This window comes from Mustela lutreola, chromosome X (genome assembly GCF_030435805.1).
Source record: "Mustela lutreola isolate mMusLut2 chromosome X, mMusLut2.pri, whole genome shotgun sequence".
In the NCBI taxonomy this organism is placed as follows: domain Eukaryota; kingdom Metazoa; phylum Chordata; class Mammalia; order Carnivora; family Mustelidae; genus Mustela; species Mustela lutreola.
In genome coordinates this window covers 66,074,994-66,096,209 of record NC_081308.1, presented here as the reverse complement: position 1 = coordinate 66,096,209, position 21,216 = coordinate 66,074,994, and the positions used below count along the sequence as shown (strand labels likewise).

Sequence of the window (21,216 nt, the reverse complement as noted above, 5' to 3'; positions counted from 1 at the left end):
AACACCCCTTGTCCTCCATGTTATTTGTTATGCTCCACAAATAAGTGAAACCATATGATAATTGACTCTCTCTGCTTGACTGATTTCACTCAGCATAATCTCTTCCAGTCCCGTCCATGTTGCTACAAAAGTTGGGTATTTGTCCTTTCTGATGGAGGCATAACACTTCATAGTGTATATGGAACATTTTCCTTACCCATTCATCCATTGAAGGGCATCTTGGTTCTTTCCACAGTTTGGCGACCGTGGCCATTGCTGCTATAAACATTGGGGTACAGATGGCCCTTCTTTTCACTACATCTGTATCTTTGGGGGTAAATACCCAGGCGTGCAATTGCTGGGTCATAGGTTAGCTCTATTTTTAACTTTTTGAGGATCATCCATATTGTTTTCCAAAGTGGCTGCACCAACTTGCATTCCCACCAATGGTGTAAGAATGTTCTCCTTTCTCCACATTCTCTCCAACATTTGTTGTTTGTTGCCTTGTCAATCAATTTTTGCCATTCTAACTGGTGTAAGGTGGTATCTCAATGTGGTTTTGATTTGAATTTCCCTGATGGCTAATGATGATGAACATTTTTTCATGTGTCTGTTAGCCATTTGTATTTCTTCATTGGGGAAGTGTCTTTTCATGTCTTCTGCCCACTTTTTGACTTGATTATTTATTTTTTGGGTATTGAGTTTGAGAAATTCTTTATAGATCGTAGATACCAGCCCTTTATCTGTAGTGTCATTTGCAAATATCTTCTCCCATTCCTTGGGTTGCCTCTTTGTTTTGTTGACTGTTTCCTTTGCTGTGCAGAAGCTTTTGATTTTGATGAAGTCCCAACAGTTCATTTTCCTTTTGTTTCCCTTTTCTTTGGAGACATGTCTTGAAAGAAGTTGCTGTGGCTGATGTCAAAGAAATTACTGCCTTGTTCTTCTCTAGGATTTTGATGGATTCCTATCTCACATTGAGGTCATTCATCCATTTTGAGTTTTTCTTTGTGTGTGGTGTAGTAGAATGGTCGAGTTTCATTCTTCTATGTATAGCTGTCCAATTTTCCCAGCACCATTTATTGAAGAGATTGTCTTTTTTTCCATTGGATATTCTTTCCTGCTTTGTCAAAAATTAGTTGACTGTGGAGTTGAGGGTCCATATCTGGGCTCTCTATTCTGTTCCATTGATCTATGTGTCTATTTTTGTGCCAGTACCAAGCTGTCTTGGTGATCACAGCTTTATAACATGTTTCTTCTATATGATATTTTCTCTTTAAAATTTGTCTATTATATAAATAATTTTAATGTAAGGGACATATAGGTAAACTACTCCCAGCAGCTAAAGAATACATATTAGTATATATACATATATTCAGCCATCTTTGCATTTCTGGGATAAAACCTACTTGGTCTTGATGCATTTTTTTAAAGATTTTGATTTATTTGAGAGTGAGAAAGAGAGAGTGAGAATGAGCATGAGCAGGGGGGGATGCAGGGAGAGAGAGAAGCAGATTCCCACTGAGCTGGAAGCCAGATGAGGGGCTTGATCCTGGGATCCTGGGATCATGACCTGAGAGGCAGATACTTAACCGACTGAGCCACCTAGGCACCATTTGATGTATTTTTTTAAAAATTTATTTATTTTAGAGAGAGAGAGAGAGAGAGAATAATTGGGAGGGGCAGAGGGAGCAGGAGGTAGAGTGAGAGAGTCTCAAGTGGACTCTGCACTCAGTGTGGAGCTTGATATGTGGCTTAATCCCATGACCCTGAGATCATGACCTGAGCTGAAACCAAGAGTTGGATGCCCAGCTGACAGCATGACCCAGGCGCCCCGATGTATTTTTTATACATCAGTTCTGGATTGAGTTCACTATTTTATTTTTCTAGTTTTTCATTTATGTCCATAAGTAAGATTGACATATAATTTTCTTGTATAATTCTTGTCCATGTTTGGTATGGAGCTTGTATTAGCCTCATAAAATATATAGGACATTCAGATTATTGCAGTGGTTTAATTAAGTTTATTTATTCCCTCCTCTTTTCAAACTCCACCAAAATAATATAAAAAATTAACAGAAATACACCTACAAGGACAGAATATAGGATTAGAGAGGGGTAATACAGGGGCCTTTGCTGAAGTATTTTTAAGATCTAAAGCAAATACAATAAAATGTTAAGCTATGACTAAGCTGGGTTGTAGGTATATGGGTATCCATTATCTTTTCCTTCATAATTTTTAGTTATGAGGAAATATTTATTAATGATAAAATTAAACAAAAAATAAAGAAGTTAGTTTCAGAAAGTTATATGTGCTCTATAAGTACTTCTCAAATTTTGATGTGCATATGAATAACCTAAGGAATTTTATTAAAATTCAGGTACCAAATCCTTGGGTCTGGAATCATTAGGTCCTGAGTTTCTGCATATCTTATAAGCTCCCAAGTGATGTCAATGCCGGTGGTCCATGGACCACTCTTTGAGTAGCAAGATTTTAAGGGAAATTAAACAAGGCAATGTGATAGAGAGTGGCAGGGACAGGAAATAGTTTCTTTAATGAAGGTACTCTTGAACAGCTTCTCTGAACAGTGATATTTGAGTCATTAAAAAGTCTCTAGGAAGGATGTTCTAAGTAGTGCAAAAAGTAAGTACAAAAGCAGTCAGGTGGAAATAACTTCTGGCATTTTCCAGAAACTGAAAAGGCCACTGTGGCCTTCTTCTTTTTCTTTTTTTAAAGATTTTATTTATTTATTCGACAGAGAGAGATCACAAGTAGGCAGAGAGGTAGGCAAAGAGAGAGAGGAGGAAGCAGGCTTCCCACCAAGGAGAGAGCCCAATGCGGGGTTCGATCCCAGGACCCTGGGATCGTGACCTAAGCCGAAGGCAGAATCTTTAACCCTCTGAGCCACCCAGGTGCCCCCCCCCAATGTGGCCTTCTTGAAGGACTTAAGTGTTTGTTCCACAATTCACGTGTAATTAAGTGAAAATATCACATATTTGGAGTCATAAAAACTAGGTTTGGTTTTCATCCCATTAGCTCTGGGACCTCTGTCAAGCCACATAAATATGTATGTTTCTTCATAAATATGTGAATATATTTTTAAAAACTTTATTTATTTATTTGACAGAGAGAGGGAGAACAAGCGGGGAGGGGTGTGGGAGAGGAGATGCAGACTCCCTGCTGACCAGGAAGCCCGATGTGGGGCTTGATCCCAGGATCCTGGGATCAGGACCTGAGCTGAAGGCAGATGCCTAATGGACTGAGTCACCCAGGCACACCTAAATATGTAAATGTTAATGAATAATGCATACTCTCCAGTGTTGATGTGGGAATTAAATACGATAAGGTATTAAAAAGCACTTTGTAAATTGCAAAATGCTGTACACATATGAGTACAATTATTGCATAATTAAAGTGCTGTCATGTGATCTGAGTCTGCAACAGCTATTTATAGTGGCTTTTATTTTGTGCTCCTATGTTTCTTTTATTATTTTAGACACATGTCAAGTTGCTATAGTCCAACTTGGCCTGTCTGTTGCTGCAGTTCTCTAACAGCACACTACTCTCACTATGCTTCATGTTCTATTTCTGGGTGCACTGGAAATTTTCTTTGACTCATTTGGCTCCTGTTTAACCTACTTTAGCTCATCACAGAGTAACTACTTGGATATTTCAGTGTGATTCACATTTCCTAATCAGAATAGTTGACTTATAGTCAATACTATTTCAGTAAAAACATGTTGACTCCATTCAAAGAGTTGATCCATGCCAATAATGCCTTTAGATAATTCTAACGAAACTTCTCAAGAATCCTGAGAAATCCTCTATAGGGTTAGGTGTTTCAGAATTCTGAGGTCTTAACTCATTTAAAATCTTACAATTCTATATGGCCCCTACAGATTTTCAATAATCGTGTCTTTGAGTATAGAAAACATCTTTAGTGTAAAGAACAGTGGAATAGGAGCCAGGATACCTCTGTTATAATTCTGACTCTAATACTACATGGCCCTGGTCTTTTTTATCTATTAGGAATGAGGAATACCCCCCCCCCCAAATTATTGTTAAGAATGAGCAAAATAATGTGTGAGTGTTTCTGCAAGTATAAAAATTCAAAATATTATTTTGCCACCTTAAATGTAACAATCTCTCACAAAATATAATGGTACATAGATTAGTATATATATATATTTTAAAATTAGAGCATTATTGGACAATGCTTTACCTGGATAGAAAGATTCAGTGGCAACACAATTATTTGCCTGTCTTATGTAAAAAGTTTGAATACGCGGCTGTGAATATAAAATTGCAACTGCATCACAGCCTATAGGGTTTTAAACAATGCTGAGAGATGCAGTCTTCCAGAAAACTGGAAGCATTTAAATATTTTGTTCAATGACAGTAGTGATGTAGGAAAAGACATTAGGGTTTGATGCCAATGGCCAAAAAGTAATTCTAGAGACATTGTTGGTACAAGGTGATTTTATTAAAGCACGGGGACAGGACCCATGGGCAGAAAGAGCTGTACCGGGGTAATGAGGACTGGCCCATTATATACTTTCAAGTTGGAAGGGAGTTAGGGATAGTGTAAGCCTCCAAGGTATTTTGGAAACAAGATTTCCAGGATCCAGAGGGGGCTAGCTATTGTTGGAAAGGTCTTTTATTACTGTTTAGTAAAAACTCAGTCACCAGACTCTACAGATGTGTATCTGTGGGTTATATGCTTGAAGCATGATTGCCAACATATATTTGGGGGTGGTGGGGGTAGAGATAAAGGAAGTTTCCAAAGGAATTTTTATATGTTAAAGCAGACTTACAGGATCTTGGGGGTGGGCAGTTCAGATGCCTCTTGCCCTAGCAAAGTATTAACAGGGATGCCACTGAGTTTCTAGAGGAATTTCACTCTGCCTGTTTCAAGGATTTGTTAATGGGTTGTTGATAGTAAGGAAATTTAATAATTTTCTTCTGCCTTTGTTTCTCACATCAGCGAGAAAAGAATAAAAACCTGGGTCCTGTCCCTGTGCTTTGATAAAATCACCTTGTACCAACGATGTCTCTAGAATTACTTTTTGGCCGTTGGCATCAAACTCCAATGTCTTTTCCTACATCACTACTGTCATCAATAAAAACTATGGGCTTCTCTACATACATCTTCATTTTACTATCTGTCAGCCAATCTAGCTGCTTTGCAATAATTCGGGATGCTGCAGAAATCAAATGGAAGAGCTAGAAAGTGAGGCAAATTAGCAAAGATATGTGTGTGTTTGTGCGTGTGTGTGTAAAGACCAACAGACCAAAGGAAAAGTGCCCCCAAGGTTTGCGCAAAAGTTAACTATCAGCCTGAAACTCAACCATCAGCCTGAAACCCAGTGTATCTCACGGTTCATTAAGTCTCCACCCTGGGTAAATTAATATCTATAGTTCAATCTACCCTAAGAGTTAGTGCTAAGGAGAGTGAAGAATATGCAAAGGGAGGATGGAGTGAAGCGTTGCACTGAGTTGGAAGCCGTAAGAGAAAAGTGGAATGCTTGGACAAGATAGGGTTGGCAGATTTAGCAGTATTTGGGACATAATTATACTAAAAAAATGATTCGTTTATTTCAAGTGCAAATTTAAGTGCGCATCCTGTATTTTATGTGGCAAATCTAGGAAAACAGAGAAAGACAACGTTATTCTTACATTACCGATTGCGTAAAACCCTCAAAGAACCTCCCTGGAAGATAAAAGGGGTGGAGCCCAAGCGTCTGACTCTCCGCTAAGTTATTTCCGGTCTGGGGCCCTGAGAAAAAGAGAGGGAGGTGAGAGATTAAGGTTGCTGAGTTGGGTCCGCCAGCGTCCCACAATCCTTTGCCCTCGGTTCCTCTTTCCTCGCTCAAGATGGCGCTGCTCGCGATACAATCTTCACGCTGGGCAGCCGCCGGGGCCGCTTTCGAAAAACGCCGGCATGCCGTGTTTCTGATCCGACATCTAGTCTCTGTCCGTGGCGCAGGTTCTCAGTGGAGATCACGGCAGCTCGGCGTTTCGGGAACCGCTCGAATTTCCCAGGTGAGATGCCATCACATGGTAGAGTAGGGTGAAGGACAAAGGGACCTACAGGGAAAAGTTTGCCCTCGTGGCCTTGGGTCAGAGAGAACTCCAAGAGGAAAGGTTGTCAGTGCTAACTCGGAAGTGAAGGAAATTGGGGTTAGTAATTTGAGGAAAGGGTGAAGAAAACCTTTTTGGCATAGCCCACGGGAATGAAACGGAAGGTTTTGGTCAGAGGGCACCTAAGCGCTAGTGACTCTCGCAGGATTTACATTTTTTTTTCTTCTGAGTTTAAGAGATGTGGTAGACAGGATTCCCAGATTGCTTATCCTTCTAAATGTAAGGAAAACTGAGCTGCTTCCCAGAGTTAGTAATGGAATTTGTGACCAGTATGCCCATGGTTCAGATTTTACTCATTTGGTTGAAAGTAGCAGTTAGGGGAACACTGTAAGATGACAGCAAAGCTACGTGTAAACAAGAGGCAAATTGATTTGGCAGCAGTTAACTCTCCGCTGACAGTGGTTCCTGATAAGCCGAAACTGTAACTGTCTTTCTCTCCAAAACATTGACCGCCTTAAATTCATATGTAAACACAATTGTCCTTTGATCTGAGAAGAGTGTTCTGTTCTTTGGAAATCATAAAGCTGGTTATCTTTAATGTAGTTTTTGTGATAGTGCCTCTTAATATCTGTCTGTTGTTATCCCTCACTCAGCAGTTTCAAATAAATTATTTGTACTTTAGTGTATCATTCATTTACTATATGTTGGCAAAAAGTTTAATTCCCATTCAGTGATACTTGTTCATCAGTATCACTGAAGTATTTTCAGTTTTGTATGGGAAGCACCCTCATAAATTTTGATTCTGCGTGAACATATATTTAATATCTACTGTGTACATAGGGCTACGCTCAATAATGGAGGTACCAAGAGAAACATAAATTAATGCCTACAAGATTGATCAATTTAGTTAGGGAGAGGCAATCTATGCATTATAAGGATAACTAAAAAACAGTGTAGGTTAAATATCAAATGAACAGTATAAACAATAAGAACAATAAACATATAGAGGAAATGGTGGTAATTAAGGACCAGATCACAGAGAGGATCTCATGCTGGTGATAGAAATGGGGAGAACATTTTAAGCAGGGAGACTATTGAATGACACTAGGCATGTGGAGTGCTGGAGAAATTGTATCTATTTTTTCTTCCAGTAATTACTGAACACCTTTACAGCAGTGAACAGAATAAAATACAGGCCAGCTCTTAAAGAGTTTAAAATCTAGTAAGGGAAAAAGGTAAATAAACAGGCAAATATAATTCAGTAGTGCAATGATGGGGAGGGTAGAGAGTACTGGAAGAGTGTATGGGAAAGGCATCAAGTCTAATTTTGAGGTGGGAAAAATGCCTTGAATAACTGATATCTAAACTAAGCCAAGACCTTAAAAATGAAGAGAAATTAGCTAAAGAGGGAATAGTGTGTGCAGAGGCCCACAGGGAAGAGAGAACATGGACTTTTTGTAGAACTACATATAGTTTTAGGTTACTGAGGAGTTTAGGATAAAAGTGGCACCTTAGGCTAGGGGAGCAATCCAGATCATTTTAATAAAGTTTTAAAAACACTTTATAGTTGAAACTTTGGAACACATGATTTCTTGGGAACCATTCTTGTTCTGTAGTCCTCTAAAAAGTCTGATGAAGTTAAGATAAAATTTGTAGGACTTTGTCAGGCCGGGAGGGTGAGGGGGCTGGAGAAGTTACTGTATTTTCAGAAGAAGTAATGGAAATAAAAAATTAGCCTTCTCTGTTTTCATGAACACTGTCCCCAAAACTTTCTTCCTTATTGTCTTTGTACATTTTACCATTCCTTTTGGTTACCATTTCCAAAGTGAAAAACAAGGGAAAGATGTTACTTTTGTTTTCTACTTCTTAAAGGCATGGAACTCTTGCCATAATTAAAAAAAAAGATTTAATGGAAAGATGAAGGAATGGTTATAAGGCTTTTAGCAGAACCTGATATAGCCTAAGGCATCTTCATATAGTGATCTGTGATTAAGATTACAAAATAGAGGCTTCTGGTAGTGTAGTCAGTTGAGCATTTGACTTTTGGTTTTTGCTCAGGTCATGATCACCGGGTCCAGAGACTGAGCCCTGCTTTGGACTCTGTTTGGCATCTGCTTGGGTTTCTATCTGCCTCTCCCTCTGCCCTTCCCCTCTCAAATAAAGAAATAAATATTTAAGGAAAGATTACAAAATAAATATTAATATATTTTTAGGATAGTCGTTAGTAAATAGCATAATATTTTAGAGCTGAAAAGAACCTTAGTGCAGTGTTAATGAAATCATGTTAATAGTTTGGATAAGCACTTTTAAAATATGAAATTCAGTGGAATAAGAAAGAAAATATCAGTGCTTTATACATATTAGGGGAAGTAATGCTTTAGGTAACTGTTGTTTATATGTGTATATATACACTCCTGCATGTATGTGATTACTGGGATGTATTATAAAATGTGTTTTTCATACAGGGATGATACTCTAGAACTAAGCTGTGCAGTATGGTAGTCACTAGCTTCGTGTGGCTGTTTAAATTTAAATTAAATTAAAAATGTAATTCCTTGGTTGCATTAGCTGCATTTCAAGGGCTAAAATGGCACATAGGTATGGGACATTTCCATCATTGCAGAAAGTTCTGTTCAGTGTTACTTTAGAGAAGATCATATCTAGCCTTTGGATTTTACAGATGAGGTAACTAAATCCTAGTATAGATAAATGACAGTCTTTAAGGCCACTCATTCATTTATGGCCTTCTGTGTGTCAGGTTATTTATATGAAGGTAAATAAGATTCTGGCAGACATTAAGCATACAATAAATGTTGAATTGTAAAGATATACTTTTTAAAGATTCTATTTATTTGAGAGAGAGAGTGAGGGAGGAGGGTCCCGCTGAGCTGGGAGCCCATCACAGAGACTCCAGGATCATGACCTGAGCTGAAGGAAGATGCTTAATAGACTGAACCACTCATGTGCCCTGTAAATATACTTCTACTGGAGCACTGTTAATAGAGGGAAATAACCTTAAACATAAAAGTTTTTTAAATTAAAATGGTTAGTATGATAAGATTTAAATTGTAATGATTTATTATGCAGTTGCCTCTTTACTACATTAGTTAATATTAAAAAGACATGAATTTTGAGTGATACAATTTTTTCATCAATATTTATGTGGTAGAAACTGAGGTATCATACAGTTAGTCCACAGCACTTTTTATCTAAGTTTAAAAAATTCTTAATTCTTGATCCTGACACTGATCATATATTTTTCTTCTTTTGTTCTTTTAAAACATCTTTTTTGAGATTAATTCACATACTGTATAATTCACCCATTTAAAGTGTGCAATTCAGTAGAGTGTGAAGTGTTCTCTAATTTTTGGTTTTGATTCGTGTTTCCCTGTTGACAAAAGACACTGAACATCTATCCATGTGCTTATTGGCCATTTAAATCTCTTTTTGAGGAATGTCTCTTCAGATCTTTTGCCCATTTTTTAATTGGGTCTTTTTATTATTGAGATGTCAGAGTTCTTTATATATTACAGATTCAGGTTCTTTATCGTACATGTGATTTGCAAATATTTTCTCCCATTCTGTGAGTTATCTTTTGACTTCCTCGATAATGTCCTTTGAAGCGCAAAAGCTTTTCATTTTGATAAAGTCAAATTTATCTGTTTTTTTTCTTTTGTTGGTCATACTTTTTTGTGTTATAGCTAAGAATCCATTGCCAAATCTGAGGTCATGAAGATTTACTATGTTTTCTTCTAAGAATTTTATAATGTAATCCTAGTGAGATATAGAAACATCGCTCTTGTTTAGTTCTAGTTGCATTTCCCCACTTTGTTTTAATATATATTACACTTAAAAATGTTACAGTCCTAACAATATGGATATATAATTTATGACTTTAAAAGAAGCTGAAAGAAGAAAGGAAGGCAAGTAAATATTTATGTTGTTACACTAGCCTTTGTATTTATCATTTCTAGTTCTCTTCGTTTCTTCTCTTGTTTGATTTACCATCTTGAGTCATTTTCTTATCCCACTATAGCTGTGCTCCCACCTATCTCCTGTGTGATATTATTGGCAAGTATATTGCATCTCTATATGTCATAGGCTCAACAATTAATTTTATCCATACTATTTTATACAGTTGCTTTTTAAATTGGTTCAAAGAAGAAGCTAAAAAAACTGTGCATTTATACATTCTGGTGCTCTTTGTTTTGGAGTGTGTGTGTGTGTGTGTGTGTATGTACATGTGTGCATGCATATTTGGGCTATAGTCTGAGATCACTTGTTTTCAGCCTAAAGAACTTCTTTTAGTATTTCTTGTAAGGCGTGTGTAAACACATTTTCCCAGTTTTCGTTTATCTGCAAATGTTTTTGTTTTGTCTTCATTTTTGAACAGTATATTTTCTGGATATAGGATTCTTGCTTGACAATTTTTTTTTGAGTGCTTTGAATATTATCCAACTGCCTTCCGGACTACACATTGTTTTGCTAAGAAATCAGCTGTTAATCTTATTGGGGTCCTCTTGTAGGGAAGGAGTCTTTTTTCCTCTTGCTACTTTCAAGATGTTCCCCTTGTTTTGGCTTTTAATGTTTTTACTATAATGTGTCTGTGGATCTCTTTATATGTTTCTTCCTTGGAGTTTGTTGCACTTTCTGGATGTGTAAGTTGCATTTTAATATGTAAGTTCTTTTTAATAAGCTTTGGAAATTTTCAGCCATTATTTCATCAAGTAGTTTTTCTTTCCCTTTATCGTTCTCCTTTTCTTCTGAAACAGTCATTATCCATATGTTCGTTTGCTTAATAATGGCCCTCATTTCTCTGAAGCTGTGTTCATTTTTCTTCAGTCTTTTTTTTATCTTTGTTCTTCATATTGGATAATCCCTATTGTTCTGTCTTCAAGTTTACTAATTATTTCTTCTGCCAATTCACATCTGCTGTCAGTCCCCTCTAGTGAATAGTTCATTTTAGTTACTATAACTTTCAACTCTAGAATTTCCATTTAGTTTCATTAAAATAATTCTTACTTGTTTATTGATATTCTCTATGTAATGTTACATTGTCATCACACCTTTTATTTCTTTAACATGGTTTCCTTGAGTCTTTGGACATATTTATAATGATTACTTTGAAGGCTTTTTCTTTGCAGTCTGACATTTGGTCAAAACCACAGGCAGTTTCTCTTGCCTGCTTTTTCCCAGGGTATAGGTTATACTTCCTTGTTTCTTTGCATGTCTTGCAATTTTTTGGGAAACTGGACATTTTAGATAATGTAGTAACGTGGGGTACCAGTCCCCTTCTTCCCAGAGCTTGTTATTGTTATTTACTTGATTTTATATTTTGTTAAGGACTAGCTGGACTATTTTAGTGATGTCTTTCTTCACTCTCCTCCTTGCTGCCTACTTTGCCTCTAATGTTGCTCCTTAAGGGGTGTAACCTTGAGTATGTCCATAGTTACCTTGGGATGACAGTGGTTTTGCTGGGGATTTCTGTCTCTTTCCCAGTTATGTTCCATTAGTTGCTGGCAGATTGTACTGCTGTTTTCAAAAGTGCCCTGGGGCAAAAATTGTTCCACAGACTAAATCAATCAAATTGGTGTTGCTTTGAAGTGATAGTTCCTGAGGACAACGTTTGAGACTTTATCTGATTCCAGGCGGGCTCTTCCAAGCTACCTGCCTTCTTGCTTTTCTGGTTCTCGGGCAAACCAGCTGACCCACAGTTTAGCTTCTGTGGCTGATGATTCCATCAGTTTTTTTCCCACTTGGCCTTTCACAAGAAACCTCCACTGTTTTTGAGAGCAAACTGAGGCATGGACTTCTCCACATTAAGTCAATTCCTGTGGGAAGAGATGAGGAGCTATATGTTTTAGGGTCTTCTCCTGCCAAGCAGAAATCTGCCAGCCACGGGTCTGAAGCTGGGGGTGGGGACAGTGGTGGCCTCTCTCTGAGTGATACTCCCACCTTAGGAGTTGAGTGCTAGTGGGGAGTAAGAGGAGTTCTTTTTGGCATGCTTCTCCTGATATGGAACCAGCCTCTTAGAAGTCAGGGTTAGGGCGATTGGGCCTTCAACAATCAAGTATTTTCAGTGGCACCACACTCAAGGTGAAGCTTTGTCCCTTCTGTGGGGATATGTGGAAGAAGGGAGCCCCTCCTTCTTGACCACATTAGCCCAGAAGCTAGTTTCAGCAGTAGGTCACTGGGGGAAAGATGAGAGAAATGCTGATGTCCTGTCATTCCCAGGAAGATAGTCTTCTGACTTGGAGCTCATGTTATTTCATTTTGCTGTATGCCCCAGGACCATTTCTAGGGGTGGTAAATGGTGGTCCTTTTGTAACTTGCCGGTTTTGCTGAGAAATGGGTCTAAGGAGATCTTATGTTGTATGCTAGAAGTGAAACTCTCTTCATTTGATTCTGACTGGCTTGTGTTCTTTGGTTTATACTCCATGCAGCAGAATGGTCTGTCCTTTCTGTTTGATTTTTAGAAGATATTCCCATTGAGGACTATCTGCCATACCTTTTACTTTAGTGTAGTTACCTTGTGTATTCTATTTAGTAGTTCTTTTGGATAGGTACTTTTTTTTTTTCATTTGTCGGTTCACATTTCATTTGTTTTCATCATGGACAAAGGATGAGAGCTTTAATATTTCCCGGTAGTAAATTTCCCCTTCTTGCAGTCCCACTGCTCACTGGCTGCTGCTAAGAGACTTTACTTCTGGCCTTCCTATTAATTGAAGTAGATTATAACAACAGTAGTGAAACAATCCTCCTACTTTGCTTTTTAGAGATCCTGGTTTTAAGATACAGGTTTTATATTATAAGATGCATATCAAGAAATGACAGTGATTACTGAGAAGACATAAAATGTAACCAGAAAATCAAGAACAGAACTTAAGAGGAGAAAATTAAGGGTACTTTTAAGGGGATGTTGCGTGGAACTTAAAAGAGGGCGAGAGGTGATTCAGTGACATTTAAAGTACCTGAAGGGCATTTTTTTTAAATTAAAGGTTTTCCTTCTAGTAGTTCAGTGATACCTGAATTTACCTGGAATATTAGTTTATAAAAAGAGACATAGACTTCAGTTGTAAGAAGAGGGATTTAATGTGCATATAAAAAAGAATTTCTTAAATTAATAATCTTTTTATTGGAAGAGCAAGGAAGACTTTAACCTAAGGGGCAGAATGAATAACCATTAATTATAATTTAGATATCTTCTTGAAGATAGAACTGACTTAAATTTATATCATTCAGGATCAAAACTGACTTTAATAGGGGTGATTTGGCAGAAAGAACATTGGTAAACAGAAGAGTTGGATTCTAGTCTTAACTTTGGTGTTAGGAGAACTAGAACAAATCATTAAACAATAATTTGCAGTCATTAGAAGAATATAAGTTATTAAGAAACAATGGCCTAGTTTTGAGAAAAGAAAGACCTACCAAACCAGTTCAGTTCTTCATATGAGAGAATGATAAGGTACTTAGAAGCATAGTCTGTCTTGATTTCAGTAAGGCTTTCAGTTATTTTCCTCTATATCATTCTCACCCAATAAGCCAGGAAGGAATGATGTTGTATAATGTTAAGAGGTCTGGAGGTAGTAGTATAGTAGTAAGTAAATCTTACTGGAGAAAATACAGATAATTTGAAGGATTTTGATTTATAAGTATTAAAGAAGATGAACAACTGATATACGAAGGACATAGCATGATATAGTGGAATGAACATTGTCATCAGGACACCTGCCTACCTGAGCTCTATTTCTACTCTTGATTATCTTGGACAGATCACTTGTTCCTTTGGACTTGGTTTCTCTAAAATAAGATTCAGCTACTTGATCTCTAAAGTTTGTCAATTCTTTAGTTTCCTGACTCTAATCTTCTGGGAGTAATCCTTTGTATAAGTAGAACCTCTATGTTACGAGCCTAGTTTATTACTATTACAGGAGCAACATAGGCTACATTTAAATTCATGTAGGTTTTTAATGGAGCAGATTTATATGGTTCTGCCTCTTATAGTACTTGTTGATCTAAGAACAGGAGTAGAAAAAATGAGATTGGTGATGAGTTCAGTATTTGCTAGTGTTGGGGAGATAGAATTAGAGGGGAAGAGTGAGCTAGGTTCTAAAATTATCTGTGAAGATAGAAACAGGTTCTAAGGAGGTAGTGGAGAATGGCAGCAGTGCTGTAAAAGTTGTAAATAAAGATGAAGCATACCTGGACTGTAAATGATAAAGAATGGAAGTATAAAGGTCTTAGTCTGAAGTGGCACTGGGAATTGAGAAGAGGAATTCAGGGTGCCTGGGTGGCTCAGTGGGTTGGGCCTCTGCCTTCGGCTTAGGTCATTATCTCAGGGTCCTGAGATCGAGCCCTGCATTGGGCTCTCTGCTCAGTGGAAAGCCTGCTTCCCCCTCTCTCTATACTTGCCTTTCTGCCTACTTGTGATCTCTGTCAAATAAATAAATAAAATCCTTTGAGAAAAGGAGAAGAATAATTCAGAGGATCCCTTATTTGAAAATAGTCAAATAACTAACATTCTTTAAGTCATTGACATAGTTATTTGAATTGGCTATTAAGACTAAAAGGAGGGGGAAGAAAAGTGAAGATTATTTCTAAATTTTCTTTTAGAATACTAGGCCCTTCAAGAATCTGGTAAAAGCCATGAACCTTCTCCCTAGGAAAATGGGCATACACACATACTTCATTCTGCTTGGCAATCCGAGAATCCCTGATAAATATAGTATTTCAGGCTGGGGTTCTCTAATGGAGTTCCTGAGTATCCAGTGGTGGAGTAAAGGGCACTTGTCATTGGGCAGTGGGGGTAGAAGTGGAAGGGAAACTTATTTTGCTTGTATTAAAATTTTGATTAAATGGAAAATATAGTAATACACTGATACTCAGTGTTTATCTGAAAGTTTCCGGTTTTTCAAATAGGAGTATGTTCTTCCCATGTTATAAAGTAGAGTTTAAAATAGAAGCGAAGTTGCCTGTTCTGTATATGAACCTTATAGTTTTCCCTCTTTATTTTATTTATAAATTTCCCTTTTTAATTGTACAAAACTGCATCTAATAAAAGCATGAGAAAAATAACCCACAACTTGCCTCTTAAGTAATTTTCCATTTCCCCCTTGAGTTGTAGTTGTTATATGGTTGTAATTTTTACAATGCTGAGATAATTTTAAATTGGTTCTTTTTATTTATAAGCATTATTTTTCTTTGTTCTCAGTGTTTATGAAAATTAGGTCTTTTAATTATTTAATATTTTAGTAGGTATATTTAGTTGTGTGCAAAAGGAGACATTTTTGTTCTTTTGGTTTTCTTCCTTTTCCAGAATTTGTCTACCTAAAGTCCTCATTTATGCTCTCAAGACACCCTTGTAGATTTTAGTACTAGTGAGTAAATATACTTTTCAAGTCTGTTATATTATTATGTCATTTTATCTTCACAGTAACTCTGTGAGGTGGGTGTACATTTCATTGCAATAACTGCAACCTGTCCTGTCCTTTTCATTCTCTCAATTTCTGTTATAGTTTTAGGCCCTTGTAACTTTATGCATGACTTCCTCATTGCTTACAGTTATTTACTACCCTTCCAATCCATCCCATACAACACCTCAAGATTGTTTTTCCTAAAGAACAACTCTAGTTAAGTGTCACTCTTTACTTATGGACTCCAGTGTTCTCTGTATCTTAGCCTAGTCTTCAAAGCCCTTAAGGATCCCCCACATAACTAGCTTGCTAGACACATTGTTAAATATTTTCCTATAAATACCCTGCTTTTCCAGTTACTCTGGATTGCTCCCTGTTCCTTGGACCTTGTGTTTTTCTGTTTTCCTTCATTTATGCCATACTCTCTGTTTGAAATGCCCTCTCTCTAACTCCTCCCAGTTTTTCAGAACTTAGCTCAAGGGCCAGTTTATTCTATAGAACCATTTGTTCTTTTTTTAAAGATTTTTAAAATTTATTTGGGGGCAGGAGAGGGAGAAAGAATCTTAAGTAGACTCCACACTGAGTGCAGAGTCTGACTTGGGGCTCGATCTCATGACCCTGATAGGACGACCTGAGCCATAACCAAGAGTCAGACACTAAACCAACTTGGCCACCCAGCTGCCCCAACAACCATTCTTTATAAGCTTGAAAGACATTGATTTCTTCCTCTTTTGAACTCCTGTAACATCTTCTTCTACAAGTAGTTATCATATGTGTCCTGTTAAAGAGATAAGATTTTAGATGCTTAAAAGGCAGATACATTCCAATCATCTCTTTTATCTTCTACAGAGCCAGGAATGGTCTTTTTCATGTAGTAGGCAATCAGAAAATATTTGTGAAATGAATGATTAAACCCTATAACCAAAATAACAACTAAATTTAACATAAAAATAAATAATATTTGTTTTGTTGCTACACATTTGGAATCAAAGCCTCACTTTCTACATAAAATGTTTATTTCAGCAAAATCATAATCAGACTATGGAGTTACTAAGTTTGAGGATAATCTCTTTTTGAGGGAGAGAGAGAGAATGCACTAAAGTCATGGGTAGAAGAAGATAGAAGAATCCCAAGCAGGCTCCACGAGCTCAGTACAAAGCCCCATGCAGGACTCGATCTCATGACTCTGAGATCATGACCTAAGTCGAAATCAAGAGTTGGACGCTTAACCGACTGAGCAACCCAGGCACTCTTGAGGATAACCTCTTAAGTTCATCCATTACATTTCTGTCATTAGGTGGTACTGTGGTAGGGTAGCACTGAATATCAGTTTTTAGTTTGATAACCAAAGCACACATGTTTTTTTATTGCAAAATTTTGGGTTACTTTATTAGTAGGCATCTTTTGCTAAGAAAAAAATAACTCAAGGGACACCTAAGGTGCTCAGTCATTTGAACATCCAACTCCCTGTTTCAACTCAGGTCGTGATCTCAGGGTTGTGAGATTGAGCCCTGTGTCACCCTCCACACTTAGCACAGAATCTGCTTGAGGTTCTGTCTCTCCCTCCCCCCAACTTCACACGTGCTCTCTCTTTCTCTCTCTAAAATGAATAAATAAGTCTTTAAAAAGAGTGACTTACAAGGTGAAGTTCTTTAAAGAATAAGGTAGGGTGCCTGGGTGGCTCAGTGGGTTAAAGCCTCTGCCTTTAGCTCAGATCATGATCCCAGGGTCCTGGGATCGAGTCCTGTGTCAGGCTCCTTACGCAGCAGGGAGCCTGCTTCTCCCTCTCCCTCTGCCTGCTACTCCGCCTGCTCATGCTTGCTCACTCTCTGTCAAATAAGTAAATAAAATTTTTTTAAAAAAGAATAAGATAAAAAATTTTACTCTTTCTAGAAATTTTAAATTTTTTTTAAAAGATTTTATTTATTTATTTGACAGACAGAGATCACAAGTAGGCAGAGAAGCAGGTAGAGAGAGAGGGGGAAGCAGGTTCCCTGCTGCGCAGAGAGCCCAGTGCGATCCGAGGACCCTGGGATAATGACCTGAGTTGAAGGCAGAGGCTTTAACCCATTGAGCCACCCAGGCGCCCCACTCTTTCTAGAAATTTTAACTGCAGGTTATATTTTGGCTCATTTGGTAGTTTTCCAATTAAATTTTCTTTTCCACATCCAGAAGGCAAAGAGATGTTAGAGTGGAGAAACTGCATCCTATAGGGGTATTTTCTTAGATATTGACATTTTAGGAAAGTAGGTTTTTAAACTGCTATCATGCTTTTCAAAGCATAATAAGGAAGTGAAGTTAAGGTTTCTGTTTTGGTTTATTTATCAAATTATTTTTATTGATCTTGAGTAACTTATATTATGACGTCATTGTAATATAGTCATGTTTTTCACTGTGTGAATATTCGCCACGTATGAACTTCATCTACTCTTAACTATGTTGATTTAACAGCTCTGTGTGTGTACATGAATGTTAGTTTTCTAGGGCTTCCATAACAAAGTACCACAGCATGGGTGACTTAAACAACAAATTTTCTCACAGTTCTGGAGGTTAGAATTATGAGATCAGGGTGTTGGTAGGGTTGATTTCTTCTGTGATCTCTCTCTTTGACTTGCAGATGATTGGCTTCTCTGCTTTGACACAGTCTTTCCTCTGTGCTTGTCTGTGTTTTAATTTCTACTAAATACACCAGGGAGATTAGGGCCTACTCTAATGACCTCATTTAACATTAATTACCTCTTTAAAGGCCTGATCATCAAATATAGTCACATTTGAGGTTTTTTGGAGTTAGGATTTAAACAAGAAATTTTGGGAGAGAAAAAGTTCAGTCCATAACTCTGTGTGTGTGTGTGTGTGTCTTTGTGTCCGTCCACATGCTCACAAATACATAGGAAAGTGGAAGGATAAACTTAAACAAAGCTCTGAAGAGCGGATGGGTAGGGAAGCTAAAAGACAGTAAAAAGGACCTTTCACTTGATATTATAGATACATTGTTTGTTATGCTTGTATTTATTTACTCATTTATTACAGAGTGCAAGAGAGAGAGTGCACACGCATGCACATGACCCGATGGGGAGGGTTAAAGGGAGAGGGAGCCCTGATATAGGGCTTGAGCTCAGTCCCTGAGATAATGACCTGAGCTGAAATCAAGTTGGATACTTAACCAACTGAGCCACCCAGACATCCTGATGTGCTTGTTGTTAAAATGAAAAAATCTTACATGTAAACTTTTCAATTGATGATCTGACCTTGTTTGTTTTATTTTTTCTTTCAAGATTTTATTTAAATTCAAATTACTCAATACATAATGTAATATTAGTTTCAGGAGGAGAAGCCAGTGATTCATTGCGTACATAAAATACCTGGAGCTCATCCATCACAAGTGCCTTTCTTAATGCCCTTTGACCTGATCCCCCCCCACTACCTCCCCTCCAGCAACCCCCAGTTTGTTCTATGTAGTTAAGAGTCTCTTATAGTTTCCCTCCTTCTCTGTTTTTATCTTATTTTTCCTTTCTTTCCTCTATGTTCTTCTGTTTTGTTTCTTAAATTCCACATGAGTGAAATCATACAGTATTTGTCTTTCTCTCAGTGACTTATTTCGCTTAGCATAATACACTCTAGTTCCATTCTTTTTCATTGCAAATGGCAAGATTTCATTGTTTTTGATAGCTCAGTAATATTCCATTGTGTGTATATACCACATCTTCTTTATCCATTCATAAGCTGATGAGCATTTGGACTCTTTCCATACTTTGGCTATTGTTGATAGGGCTCCTATAAGCATTGGGGAGCATGTGCCCCTTCAGGTCAGTATTTTATAGCCTTTGGATAAATACCCAGTAGTACAATTGCTGGATCATAGGGTATTTCTCTTTTTAACTTTTTGAGGAACCACTGTACTGTTTTCCAGAATGGCTTCATCAGTTTGCATTCCCACCAACGGTGTAAGAGGGTTCCCTTTTCTTTGCATCCTCACAAAATCTGTCATTTCCTAGGTTGTTGACTTTAGCCATTCTGACTGGTGCGAGGTGGTACCTCATTGTGGTTTTTGATTTATATTTCCCTGATGATGAATGATGTTGAGCATTTTTTTGTGTGTCTGTTTTGGAGAAATGTCTATTCATGTCTTCTGCTCATTTCTTGACTGGATTATTATTTTTTTGGGGGGGTTTGAGTTATAATAAGTTCTTTATAGATTTTGGATTTTAGCCCTTTATCTAATATGTCATTTGCAAATACCTTTGCCCATTCTGTCAGTTGTTTTTTAGTTTTGTTGGTTGTTTCCTTTACTGTGCAGAAGCTTTTCATTGTCATGTAGTCCCAATAGTTCATTTTTGCTTTTGTGTCTCTTGCATTTGGAGGCATTTCTATTAAGTAAGAAGTTGCTACCACCAAGATCAAAGAGGTTGCTGCCTATGTTCTTCTCTAGGATTTTAATGTTTTCCTGTCTCACATTTAGGTCTTTCATCCATTCTAGTCTATTTCTGTGTATGGTGTAAGAAAGTGATCCAGTTTCATTCTTCTGCATGTTGCTGTCCAATTTTCCCAGTATGATTTGTTGAAGAGACCATCTTTTTTCCATTGGATATTCTTTCCTGCTTTGTTGAAGATGAGTTGATCATATAGTAGTGGGTCCATTTATGGGTTCTCTGTTCTGTTCCAGTCACTGGTGTGTCTATTTTTGTGACAATATCATACTGTCTTGATGATTACAGCTTTGTAATGCAAGCTTGAAGACTAGAATTGTGATACCTCCAGCTTTGGTTTTTTTTTCAACATTACTTTGGCTATTTAGGTCTTTCTTGGTTCCATACAAATTTTAGAATTGTTTGTTCTTGCTCTGTGAAAAATACTGGTGTAATTTGATCAGGATTGCATTTTATTTGTAGATTGCTTTGGATAGTATAGACATTTTAAGAATATTTGGAATATTTTTGTTTTTTTGTGTCTTCCTCTATTTCTTTTGTAAGTGGTCTGTAGTTTTCAGTTTTCTTACCTCTTTGGTAAGGTTTATTCCTAAGTAGTTTACAGTTTTTGGTGCAGTTGTAAATGGGATTGATTACTTGATTCCTCTTTCTACTGCTTCATTATTGGTGTAGAGAAATGCAACAGATTTCTGTATGTTGATTTTATATCCTGTGACTTTGCTGAATTCAGGTATCAGCACCAGCAGTTTTTTTTGTTGTTTTGTTTTTGTTTTTTTATTTTGGTGGCATCTCTCAGGTTTTCTGCACAGAGTATCAAGTCATCTGTTAAGAGTGAAAGTTTGAGGGGTGCCTGGTGGCTCAATGGGTTAAGCCACTACCTTTGACTCAGGTCATGATCTCAGGGTACTGGGATCGAGCCCCGTATCAGGCTCTCTGCCCAGTATGGAAACTGCTTTCCGCTCTCTCTCTGCCTGCCTCTCTGTCTACTTGTGATCTCTCTCTCTCTCTCAAATAAATAAATAAAATCTTAAAAAAAAAAAGAGTGAAAGTTTGGGGGCAGCCGAGTGGCTCAGTTGTTAGGCGTCTGCCTTCAGCTTGGATGGTGATCCCAGGGTCCAGGGATCAAGTCCCACACTGGGCTTCCTGCTCAGCAGGGAGCCTGGTTCTCCCTCTCCCACTCCTCCCTGCTTGTGTTACCTCTCTGGCTGTCTCTCTCTGGCAAATAATAAAGAAAATAACAAAAAAAGTGAAAGTTTGACTTCTTCTTTGCAGATTTGGATGCCTTTTATTTCTTTGTGTTGTCTGATTGCTGAGGCTA

General features: G+C 37.5%; 1 protein-coding gene across 4 annotated transcripts in view; it reads left to right on the top strand.

Moving 5' to 3' along the window:
* The first annotated feature begins 5,798 nt into the window (after nt 1-5,798).
* The window catches only part of ABCB7 (ATP binding cassette subfamily B member 7), a 155,890-nt gene continuing 140,472 nt past the window's right edge, over nt 5,799-21,216 (top strand). For 3 of the 4 annotated variants that reach the window (XM_059156561.1, XM_059156559.1, XM_059156558.1), the window contains exon 1: nt 5,802-6,019. In XM_059156561.1, the coding sequence (XP_059012544.1) occupies nt 5,852-6,019 (168 nt within the window). In that variant the 5' untranslated portion in view covers nt 5,802-5,851. Of the gene's footprint in view, nt 6,020-21,216 lie in introns of all 4 variants that reach the window. The other variant, XM_059156560.1, reaches the window with a different exon arrangement.